The sequence below is a fragment of the Lynx rufus genome, unplaced genomic scaffold (genome assembly GCF_022079265.1).
Source record: "Lynx rufus isolate CCGP_SWC_20201006 ecotype Redwood Valley unplaced genomic scaffold, mLynRuf1.p SCAF_19, whole genome shotgun sequence".
Taxonomy (NCBI): Eukaryota; Metazoa; Chordata; class Mammalia; order Carnivora; family Felidae; genus Lynx; species Lynx rufus.
Genome location: NW_025814833.1, coordinates 14,624,134 through 14,635,689, shown reverse-complemented (window position 1 = coordinate 14,635,689; position 11,556 = coordinate 14,624,134). Strand labels below are relative to the sequence as shown.

Genomic DNA, 11,556 nt, shown 5'->3' with positions numbered 1-11,556 from the left:
GTGACATAATAGACGGTGATAAGTGTTATCATGAAAAGCGGGGAATGGGGATCCGGAGCGTTGGGGAATGAATGGTCTCTCGTGAGTGGAGACATTTGAGCCTTGACTTGCAGGAGGTGTGGAAAGCAGCCGTGGGGTACCTGGGGGAATGGAGTCCCAGGGCGGGAGAACACCCGGTGTAAGGCCATGAAGGGAACTGTGTCTGGCGTGTTTTAGGAAGAGCAAGGAGGTCAGTGAGGCTTTAGCAAAGTAAGTGAGAGGGAGGACAGCACGAGCCTGGGTGAGAGAACTAATGTCCGACCAACTGGGTAGGGCCTTTGAGGCCACTGCAAATTCCTGTGCTTTCTTTCTTTTTTTTTTTTTTTTTTAAAATTTTTTTTTTCAAAGTTTATTTATTTTTGGGACAGAGAGAGACAGAGCATGAACGAGGGAGGGGCAGAGAGAGAGGGAGACACAGAAACGGAAACAGGCTCCAGGCTCTGAGCCGTCAGCCCAGAGCCCGACGCGGGGCTCGAACTCACGGACCGCGAGATCGTGACCTGGCTGAAGTCGGACACTTAACCGACTGCGCCACCCAGGCGCCCCTCTTTTTTTTTTTTTTAACTGTTGTGTATTTATTTATTTTGAGAGAGAGACAGAGGGAGAGAGAGAGAGAGAGAGGACAAGGGTGGAGCAGAGAGAAGGAGAGACAGAATCCCAAGCAGGCCCAGTGCCATCAGCGCACAGCCCAATGCAGGGTTTGATCTCATGAACTGCGAGACCATGACCTGAGCTCAGATCAAGAGTTGGATGCTTAACCGACTGTGCCACCCAGGTGCCCCCGTACTTTCTTTTATGAGGAGAGGGATGGGGAGCCATTGGAGCGCGCTGAGCGGAGGAGCGCCATGGAGATCAGGCGCGCCATGATCTGCCCGAGGTCTTGAAAGGGTCGCTCTGGCTGCTGTAGGGAAGCCAGCAAGCGGGCAGAGCAGCGAGGAGTCTTAAAATAATCTAGGTGAGAGAGGGTGGCTCGGACCCGGGTAGAGGTGATGAGAAGTCCTCAGATTCTGGATAAATGTCAAAGTCAAGCGGACCAGATTTGCTGACAAACCAGATGCGGGATGCGAAAGGGACAGGTGGAAGATAGATTTTGGCCGAAGCGGCAGGAAGAATGGAGTGCCATTTGCGGTGATGGGGAGGACTTTGAGTGAGCCAGTTAGGGGTGAAAAGGTCAGGAGTTCTGTTGGAGACGTACTAAGTTTAAGGCATCTATGAGACATCCAAGTGGATGCCGAGAAGGTGGTCGGAGCTCAGGAGAGGTCCAGGCTGGAGATACATGTTTGGGTGTCATCACCCAAGAGAGTATTTAGAACTATGATATTGGATGAAATCGCCAAAGGAGGGAGTGTATATAGAAAAGAGAAGAGGTCCAAGGGCGCCTGGGTGGCTCAGTCGGTTAGATATCCGACTCTTGGTTTCAGCTCAGGTCACGATCTCACGGGTTTGTGAGTTCGAGCCCCACAGGGGGCTCTGTGCTGACAGCGCGGAGCCTGCTTGGGATTCTGTCTCCCTCTCTTCTCTTCCCTTCCCTTCCCCTGCTCTTGCTGTCTCTCTCAAAGTAAATAAATAAACTTTAAAAAAATTTAAAAAAAAAAGAGGAGGTCCAAAACCGAACCTCGGGGCTCTCCAATGTTAAAAAGGAATTGAGGTAAGGAAGAATCAGCAAAAGAAACTCAGAAGGGGTAGCGTGCGAGGAAGAATCAAAACCAGGTAGAACAAAGATTGCGCTCTAAAGCTGTTAAGAATTAAAAAGATGGTTGACACCTCTCGGTACCTGCCCCCCGTGGCCCTGTGGGTGTGCAGGCCAGGGGCGGCCCCAAAGAGTAGGAGGCGGAGGGGGAGCAGGTGGGCAGGTCTGAGTGGCGATGGCACACTCCCCGGGAGAATCGGGATGGGCAGGAGACCGCAAGGATACGGCCAGGAGCTGTGGCATCCAAAGAGGAGCAAGCAGTAAAAAAAAAAAAAATCTCAACATGGAAAATGCCAACCAAGAAAATAAAAGGATGCAATGGAGCAAGTTGCCAATAAAGGAGAGCCCTTGACTCTCCCTTTGGAAGCTGGTATATATCGTGTGCCTAGAGGAAACTGCAGGTGATTCCAAGTTCGGCAGCCCATGCTGCAGTCTAGGTGGGGCGCGATGGAGGCTTACAGAGCCACAGGCAAGGGTGACAGAAGAGAATATGACGGGGCGCCTGGGTGGCTCGGTCGGTTAAGTGTGGGACTCTTGGTTTCGGCTGAGGTCATGATCTCCCGGTTTTCTGGGTTCGAACGCTGCCTCGGGCTCTGTGCTGACAGTGCAGAGCCTGCTTGGGATTCTCTGTCTCCCTCTCTCTCTCTGGCACCCCAGTTTATTTATTTTGAGAGAAAGAGAGTGAGCGAGTGGAGAAGGGGCAGAGAGAGAGAGAGGGAGAGACAGAATCCCAAGCAGGCTCCACACTGTCGGCGCAGAGCCCAATGTGGGCCTTGAACTCACAAACTGTGAGATCATAACCTAAGCTGAAATCAAGAGCCCGGTGCTTAACCAATTGAGCCACCCAGGTGCCCCACTGTCTCTGTCAAAATCACTAAATAAACTTAAAAAAAAAAAAGAGAGAATATGGAAAGGATTGGGGAGGAGGTGAGACAGCTGAGGGAAAAGCAATCCGGTCATGGTCTGAGGGCGGTTAGCACTTGACCCTGCGGCCATGACCATCAGGATGAGTTTTGCCTCGTATCTTGAATCCTGTTTTCCCTGAAGTTAACAGGAAGACATACCTGCTTCCTCAACTTACATGTTCTCAATGTACCTTTGTTATAAACCTTTTGGTGCTCCGTGTCTCTTGTGGGTCTCCTGTTACCAGCTTCTAACTGAATGTTATATTTTGACCCAATCTGTAAGACTGTGTCAGCAGGGGAGTTTTACCCTATTGTACAGCAAGATGCTCATCATACGTTGTGAAGTTAATAAAGCAGTTTAAAGAGGCAAAAAAAAAAAAAAAAAAGATTTGTGTAAGCTCTCAGCACCGTGTCAATCGCACCCTAAACCTAGGGTAAATGGTAGCTATAATGATGATAATGATGGTGATTCAGCAACTAAAGGCTTATTTGCTGCTCCTCTGGGCCACCAAAAACAAAATACTGGCTCTCAAATAAATAATAAAAATCCAGGTTAAGAAGCCTGAGGTCTCACTTCAGTTAAACATAAAATTATCTGGATGAGGGTCTGAATTTAAAAGATGGATGGGATTAAAGTAACCAAAGTTTTGCTGTTAAAAAAAAATGGTTATTGGGGCACCTGGGTGGCTCAGTCGATTAAGTGGCTGACTCTTGATTTCGGCTCAGGGCATGATCTCACAGTCCGTGAGATCTATCCCTGCCCTGCATTGGGCTCCCCGCTGAACTTGGAGCCTGCTTGGGATTCTCTCTATCCTTCTCTCTGCCCCTCCCCTCCTCTCATGTGTGTGTGTGTGTGTGCACTCTCTCAAAATAAAATGTTTATTTATTTTGAGACAGAACATGAATGGGAGAGGGGCAGAGAGAGAGAGAGAGAGAGAGAGAGAGAGAGAGAGAATATGAAGCAGGCTCCAGGCTCCGAGCTGCCAGCACAGAGCCTGATGCAGGACTGGAACCCACAGACCTCAAGATCAGGACCTAAGCCGAAATCGGTCGCCCAACCAACTGAGCCACCCAGGTGCCCCAAAATAGATAAACATTTTAAAAAATGGTTATTAAATTTGGCTCAAACTTCCTATTGTTTGTGTATTTCCTCTCTAGACCTAAGCCACCAGCATCCAGTTGCTCAAGACAGAAACCCGGACCAAGTCCTGTTAATGTCACAATCATCTCTTGATTTTATTTCTTCTTATTCAACATCCCCGGGGACTACTTTACTTTGGGCCATTTCTTTTTTTAAGATTTCATTTTTAAGTAATCTCTACACCCAATGTTGGGGCTCGAACTCACAACCCCAAGATCAAGAGTCACATGCTCTACGGACTGAGCCAGCCAGGCCCCCCCCCCCGCCCCCGGGCCAGTTTCTTGCCCAGACTATTTCCAAATTCTCTCCCACTAGTTTGTTCTACCATCTGTCACCGTACTCCAATATAGGGATTCCTAACTATTTCTGTGCTGTGGAGTCCTTTGGCAGTCAGATGAAGTTTATTTTCAGAATGTTTTTAAATGCATAAGACAGAGTACATAGGATTACAAAGAAAAGCAACTACACTGTAATAGTTATCAAAATATTTTCTAAAAGAAATGTGTGCTGTAATAACATATGAGCTTCTTTTTAATTGCTTATTTATTTATTTATTTATTTCTTGAGAGAGAGAGAGAGAGAGAGAACCATCAGCGTAAGGGCAGAGAGAGAGTGAGGGAATCCCAAGCAGGCTCCCCATTGTCTGCACAGAGCCCGACTCGGGACTAGATCCCACGAACCCCGAGATCATGACCTGAGCCAAAATCAAGAGTTGGATGCTTAAGTGACTTGAGTCACCTAGGCTCCCCATTTTTTAATAATTTTATTAAAAATTTTTTAATGTTTATTTTTGAGAGAGAGCGTGCGCATGCACACACACACACACACACACACACACACGCATGCGCGTGTGGTGGGGAGGGGCAGAGAGAGAGAGGGAGACACAGAACTCAAAGCGGGCTCCAGGCTCTATGCTGTCAGCCCTTAGCCCGACACAGGGCTTGAACTCATAAACTGTGAGATCATGACCTGAGCTGAAGTTGGATGCTTAACCGACTGGGCCACCCAGGTGCCCCTAAAGTTTATCTATTTATTTTGAAAGAAGGAGAGAGAGAGAGAGAGAGAATGAACAGGGAAGGGGAAGAAAGAGAGAGAGAGAGAGAGAGAGAGAGAATCCCAGGAATCCCAGGCAGGCTTCGCAATGTCAGTGCAGAGCCTGATGCGGGGCTCAATCCCACCCTGAGCCAAGGTCAAGAGTCAGTGCTTAACCGACTGAGCCACCCAAGTGCCCCGGACATATAGGCTTCTTAACACGGTTCTACTTATGGGCCCAATAACTATAGTTTACCCTTGAACAACGCAGGAGTTAGGGGTGCTGACCCTATGCAGTGTAAAATCTACATGTAACTTTTTTTAAAAATTTTTTTTTCAACATTTATTTATTTTTGGGACAGAGAGAGACAGAGCATGAACAGGGGAGGGGCAGAGAGAGAGGGAGACACAGAATCGGAAACAGGCTCCAGGCTCTGAGCCATCACCCCAGAGCCCGACGCGGGGCTCGAACTCATGGACCACGAGATCGTGACCTGGCTGAAGTCGGACGCTTAACCGACTGCGCCACCCAGGCGCCCCTCTACATGTAACTTTTGACTCCCCAAAAACTTAATAGCCTACTGCTGACCAGAAGCCTAACTGATAACACAAACTGTTGATTTACACATACTCCACACGTCATATGTATTATAAACTATATCCTTATGATAAAGTATGCTAGGGAAAAGTTTATTAAGAAAATCACCAAAGAAAATATTTATAGTACTGTACTGTATCCATCGACAAAAAATCCACATATAAGTGGACCCAGGCAGTTCAAGTCCACGTTGTTGAAGGGCCAACTGTACTATAATTCCAAACAAGTGATGAATGTGTAAATGGTATTTCAAGACATCTGCATCAAATGCAATGTGATATGAAACCATCTTTGATCTCTACTGGTGACAAAGTCATAGGTACTGTTGACGCGACTATAGTATGTTGCCTACCTTTGTAAATAAAGAAAGTGCTAAATTTCAGACAGTTTGATAAAAACGAGTTGTGATTTTTTTTCCCATCCAAGTTCATGTATCCTGTGAACTCTATAAATGGACCATTTGTGGACCCCAGGTTAAAAACCCTTACCTTAATCTACTGGTGCAAAATGGCCTGAAGTGACTGCAAAGATACACAGAGGATTTTGTTTTTATTTTATTTCATTTTAGAGAGACACAGAGAGCGCACAAGCAGCGGGGAGGGGGCAGAGGGAATCTTAAGCAGGTTCCATGCTCAGCGCACAGCCCAAGTGGGGCTCAATCCCACGACCTCGGGATCAGGACCTGAGGCTAAATTAAGAGTGTGACAGTCATCCGACTGAGCCACCCAGGCGTCCCAAAAGTTTGTTATTATTTTTTTTTATTTTTTTTTAATTTATTTTTGAGACAGAGAGACACAGAGCGTGAGCAGGGGAGGGGCAGAGAGAGAGGGAGACCCAGAATCCGAAGCAGGCTCCAGGCTCTGAGCTGTCAGCACGGAGCCTGACGCGGGGCTCGAACTCACGGACTGTGAGATCATGACCTGAGCTGAAGTCGGACGCTCAACCGACTGAGCCACCCAGGCGCCCCCAAAAGTTTCTGTTTTTAAATGTGGAGAAGAAAAACATGGAATCGGGGATCATCAACATCCAAAACGCATGTCATTAATTCCTATGCATTTTGCAAAGCGGGCTAAAAGTCCGTCTGGGATTCCTAGTAGCCAAGGAAAAGGTTATCTCGAAATTTCTCAGCTTAGACCTTGATGAGCAGCAACCTCTTGCCTAGACCTCCCGGACCCAACCAGTGCAGCCCTCGCCACCCTCCCTTGCTTTCTCCAACACCACCATCCCTTCCCGTCCAGCACGGCCCAGCCAGCTCGAAACCATGCTAGACGTCGAGATAAGACCGAGATGCGCACCGCCAGGCCACCCCGGCGGAGGTTAACCCTCGGCGCTCTGCTTCCTAAACCCAGGACCGAAGTCCCTTGCACTCGGACGTGACGTATCCCCCACCCGCCCTTGGAGTTAGCTCCGCCCACTCTGCTGTCTCTGCCCTCGGAAGGGTTACCGCTTCGGCTTTTACCACGGCCTGTGCGCCTCACCCACGAAGCAGGGTGCCCTGCTCCCGCCCACTTACGGAAGTGGCGTAAAACGAATTCCATTTCGCACGGACAAGCGCGATTTGCCGAGTTCCCACGAGAGCGCGCGCGCGCACGCGCACGCGTGCGCGGCTGAGGCAGAAAGGGCGGCCAGAGACGGCCATCGGCCAATGGCAGCAGCTTCCAAGCTCCGCCTCCGGCAACGTCTTCTAAATACGTGCTTCCGCCCGCTTCCTTCTTTTCGTTCTTCGCCGTCCTTGTGGGCGCCGCTGGTCGTTTCTCGCCATGGTAAGTTTATCCGTAACCATCGGCCCCGGGGTGCTTTCGCGAAACTTGAGGCTTCCGCGATTTCGCAGGCACCTCACGCTGTATCGAGGTGCTGGGGCCTTTTAAAGGCTTTTTCTAGAGAAGGCCGAGTTTGGCCACGGCTCCAGCTACAGGCCTGGCGGGAAACTAGCAAGTGATGGAGAACCTAAGGGGGGGTGGGGGGGGTGGCGCTTTGTGCTCCAGGCCGCTGCCCAGGCTAGCAGGGGTTCCCCCTGCCCTTCGCCCTTACGGAGCGAACTGTGATTCTGGGACAGGGAGAGAAGTGGGGGGATCCACTCCAGAAACCGTGGCCCGACCTTGGGGCACGTGGGACGTGCCAGGCATCGAGAAGGGAATGTGGTCTGCTGGCTTACGGAAACTTTTTACGTCGGCTGCCGGCTGCATAGCAAACTAGGCGCTTACAGGATTTTTAATTCTTTGTTCGAGGATTTAAGTATCTCCCCCGTGGAAGCACCTGGAAGAAGGGGTGCTCTAGTGTGAATCTATATGCCATTAGGGCGTTCAACCTAAAATGCCAACTGAGGACAATTATGGTCGTGGATTTTAACCTGTGATAGGTTTCTTAGAACGTAAAATTGCCTTCTGCTTCTAGGTGTGGAGAGAGAGGATCGGTAACTGGTTGTTTTAGTTGACAGAAAATTTACAACTGCTACCGTGAGCTGGGAGAGAGGAGTGTAGTCCTTGCCTTCTTTGTAATGGCCCCTGTTATTATGCAGGGGTGTGCTGGACCACGTTGGCCAGACTCGAGACTACCACTCCTGCCATTTCCAGATTGTTCTGCATTCTGAGGGCGGGGGGGGGGGGGGTGGTTGGGATTGGACTTAGATGACCCAAGTACTTAAAGCCAAAAACGCAATGAGAAATTGGGAAAGTCATCCTTGAAAATTATGTGTTAAGTACAGTTAGAATTAATATCAAAATGGTCAGTGGGTTAGAATAGATTTATTGATGGTCAAGGACTTTGTGTATATCTTAATTACTCTTGGGATGACCCTTGAAATTAGGTACCTGTTGTACATAGTGCACTGAGACTAGTTGTCTTGCAAGTGACAGATTGTTCTGGGTGACCAAAAGCTTGTGTCCTTGGGGCCCCTGGATAACTCAGTGGGTTGGGCGGCCAGCTACAGCTCAGGTCATGATCTCGCGGTCTGTGAGTTCGAGCCCCGTGTCGGGCTCTGTGCTGAGAGCTGGGAGCCTGGAGCCTGCTTCCGATTCTGTGTCTCCCTCTCTCTCTGCCCCTTCCCTGCTTGTTCTCTGTCTCTCTCTCACAAATAATAATAAACAATTAAAAAAATTTTTTTAAAAAGCTTGTGTTCTTTTGTGAAAACCAAGTTCCTCAGCTATCCCCAGTGGTCCTCTGGGTCCTGGGTGACAGCAGGGAAGAGTGGAAGGCACCCTAGCCTTGGAGCATAGATGACCTGAGCTTGAATCCCAGCTCTGCACATTAATACTCTGATTTGGGGTAGGTTACTTACTTTTCTGACTCTTGGTGATTTTTATTTGAACAGTGGGAATTACATATCTGCCTCTAGAAATTGTAAGAAGCAGCACAAAGGGCGTGATGGATGGGTTTAGCATTGAGAAGGTTGTTTTTGGTATAGATAAAGCATTCAAGTGTTTGTGGATTGAAGGAGTTCCTGACTTTGAATCTTTTGAGCAAGCTCTGGTGTTGCTGTCTAAATTGATTACCTTTTTGGGGCGCCTGGGTGGTTCAGTCGGTTAAGTGTCTGACTTGACTTTGGCTCAGGTCATGATCTCGCCGTTCATATGAGTTTGAGCCCCGCATCAGGCTCTGTGCTGACAGCTCGGAACCTGGAGCCTGCTTCAGATTCTGTGTCTCTCTTTCTCTCTCCCCTGCCGTGCTCATGCTCTGCCTCTCTCAAAAATAAATAAAATATTTTGAAAAAATTTTAATTGGTTACCTTTTCTTCCCAGTCTTCTCACAAGACTTTCAGGATCAAGCGATTCCTGGCCAAGAAACAAAAGCAGAATCGTCCCATTCCCCAGTGGATTCGGATGAAAACTGGTAATAAAATCAGGTAAGGACCCCCCCCCCCCCCCACACACACACCCTGCCCTATAATCACCTGCGTCTTTTGTGGGGTGGTTGTTTTGTTTTAATGTGCTTCCTCTGTGTTTCTGGACAGAAACCCAGCCCACCTCTGGGATTAAGGGCAGACACTCCAATATTTGTTAATTTCCTGTTGTCTTTAGTCTGAGCCAGAACGTAAAGTGGAAGGCTGTCTTGTTGCTCGCCTAGTCCATCTTGGAGGTGTTTATCTTTTCCTAAAGATTGGAAGATTGCCCTCTACTGCAGAAGTAGTTGAATTGATGGTTTTGGAAAAAAGATGTAATTGCTAGAATTGCGATAGAAGGCCTCTGGGGTCATCTAAGCTAACAGGCAAAGCAGGCTCCGTGCCCTCAGTGCAGAGAGAGAGGGAGAGAGGGAATCCCAAGCAGGTTCGACACTCAGTGTGGAGCCCGATGCGGGGCTTGAACTCAGGAACCGGGAGATCATAACTGGCACAATTGAAGGATTTTTCTTGTCCCTCAGCTGCCTTGCAACTTTTAAAGTGTGTTAAAGCAGGTTGCAATTACAGTGCTTCGTTTTGTGGAAGTACTGACATTATCCTGCTGAAAGAAAAACAGTGTTGATCATTTTTGATTTTGCCTCTCTGAGGGTAAAATCAGGACAGATTGACATGGACAATTCTGAGGAGCTTTCATTCTGCAAGTCACTTGCTTTGATACTGAAATGATTGGGGGTGTTAATCTATTGGAAAGATTCTGCAGATGCTGTTTTGATGTTTTGAAAGACGAGAGGTTCGAAAATAAAGATGTCTGGGTCTCCCCGGGGATGTTGAATCACAAGTAGGTGTGCGTACTCTTGGGAGGGGAAAGAACTTCCCCACTAGTCCAGTCTCAAGAACCAGTGTGTTTTCTTGGCTTGGAATCCTTTGGAGAGGCAAAAATTTGATGTGACTAGTTCTTAAACACATCTAGCAAGTCACCTTTTACTCTCCAAAGAGCTCCAAACGTGTTACGGGAAGGAAAACTGGGAGCCTGTTGAAGTCAGACTGCCTTTGTAACCCGCAGTTTCCTTCTGTGCAGATACAACTCCAAGAGGCGGCATTGGAGAAGAACGAAGCTGGGTCTGTGAGGGATCGAACATGAGATGGCACACGTTTATGCCGCCTGAAAGTCATACGTTTCTATTCCATCACCTCCCTGCTGCCTGACCAGTAGATGTGTTTTATTAGGAAATTGACTTTTCTCTGTTATGATGCTTCTGCTCCTGTAGGTTGGTTCAGTAATAAACCTGTGAGACCTTTTGGTTGAACTGCTGTTGTGTTCTGATTTGTGAAGGACTGACTTCCTCCTACTGTCAGATCTCCCATAGCGCTGTCCGGTAGAACTTTCTGTAGTGATAGAAATGTCCTTTGACATTGGAAGGACGTGTGGCTAGTTTGAGTGAAGAGCTGATTTTTTTTTTTTTTAATGTGTAAATTATTTTTGAGAGGGGGAGGGTGACACGAAATGTGAAGCAGGTTCCAGGCTCCGAGCTGTCAGGACAGAGCCCGATGCGGGGCTCGAACCCACAGATCGCAAGACGGTGACCCGGGCTGAAGTCGGACGCTTCACCAACTGAGCTACCCAGGCGCCCCAGGAACTGATTTTTAAATTTTTATTTAATTGTAATTAAAAAAAACTCCATGTGGCTAATGGCTCTTAACGCCTTATGGGAAGTGAATATTTGAGGTAGCACATTCTTTTTTTTAAGTAGGTTTCATGCCTGGCACGGAGCCCAACACAGGGCCCAAACTCGGGACTCTCAGATCAAGAATGGAACTTAAACTGACTGAGCCACTCAGGTGCCCAAGCACATTCTTAAATAGCATCTTTATATACTATTCTCTAATGCCAGTCTTCAATACAAGTAGGAATCATCTGAACCAGGGGTTATCAGACTGGTCTGCCTGGTTTTGTTTGGCCTGTGAACTAAATTTCTGTATTTTTAAATTGTTGAATGAAATCAAAAGACTGTTTTGACACACTAAAATTCAGATTTACTGGGCCTTTATGTGCCAGGCACTGTTTGTTTTTTGTTTTTTTTTTAATGTTTTATTTATTTTTGAGACAGAGAGAGACAGAGCATGAACGAGGGAGGGGCAGAGAGAGAGGGAGACCCAGAATCCGAAGCAGGCTCCAGGCTCTGAGCTGTCGGCACAGAGCCCGACGCGGGGCTCGAACTCACGGACCGCGAGATCGAGACCTGAGCCGAAGTCGGACGCCCAACCAACTGAGCCACCCAGGCGCCCCTGCCAGGCACTGTTCTAGGTACTTGGGGT

The 11,556-nt window shown here is 48.1% G+C and overlaps 1 protein-coding gene, 1 non-coding gene and 1 pseudogene across 2 annotated transcripts; all 3 read left to right on the top strand.

The window, feature by feature from the left end:
- The first annotated feature begins 1,904 nt into the window (after positions 1-1,904).
- On the top strand, positions 1,905-2,758 carry LOC124513758 (protein BEX1-like; annotated as a pseudogene).
- A 4,326-nt stretch (positions 2,759-7,084) lies between these two features.
- Positions 7,085-10,547, top strand: RPL39 (ribosomal protein L39). Its single transcript, XM_047081864.1, has 3 exons — positions 7,085-7,168; positions 9,143-9,246; positions 10,319-10,547. The coding sequence occupies exons 1-3, from the start codon at positions 7,166-7,168 to the stop codon at positions 10,365-10,367; spliced, it is 156 nt and encodes a 51-aa protein (XP_046937820.1). The 5' UTR covers positions 7,085-7,165; the 3' UTR covers positions 10,368-10,547.
- LOC124514090 (small nucleolar RNA SNORA69) lies at positions 9,788-9,919 on the top strand. Its single transcript, XR_006962581.1, has one exon. It is a non-coding gene; the product is annotated as a small nucleolar RNA SNORA69 (small nucleolar RNA).
- Positions 10,548-11,556: the final 1,009 nt, after the last annotated feature.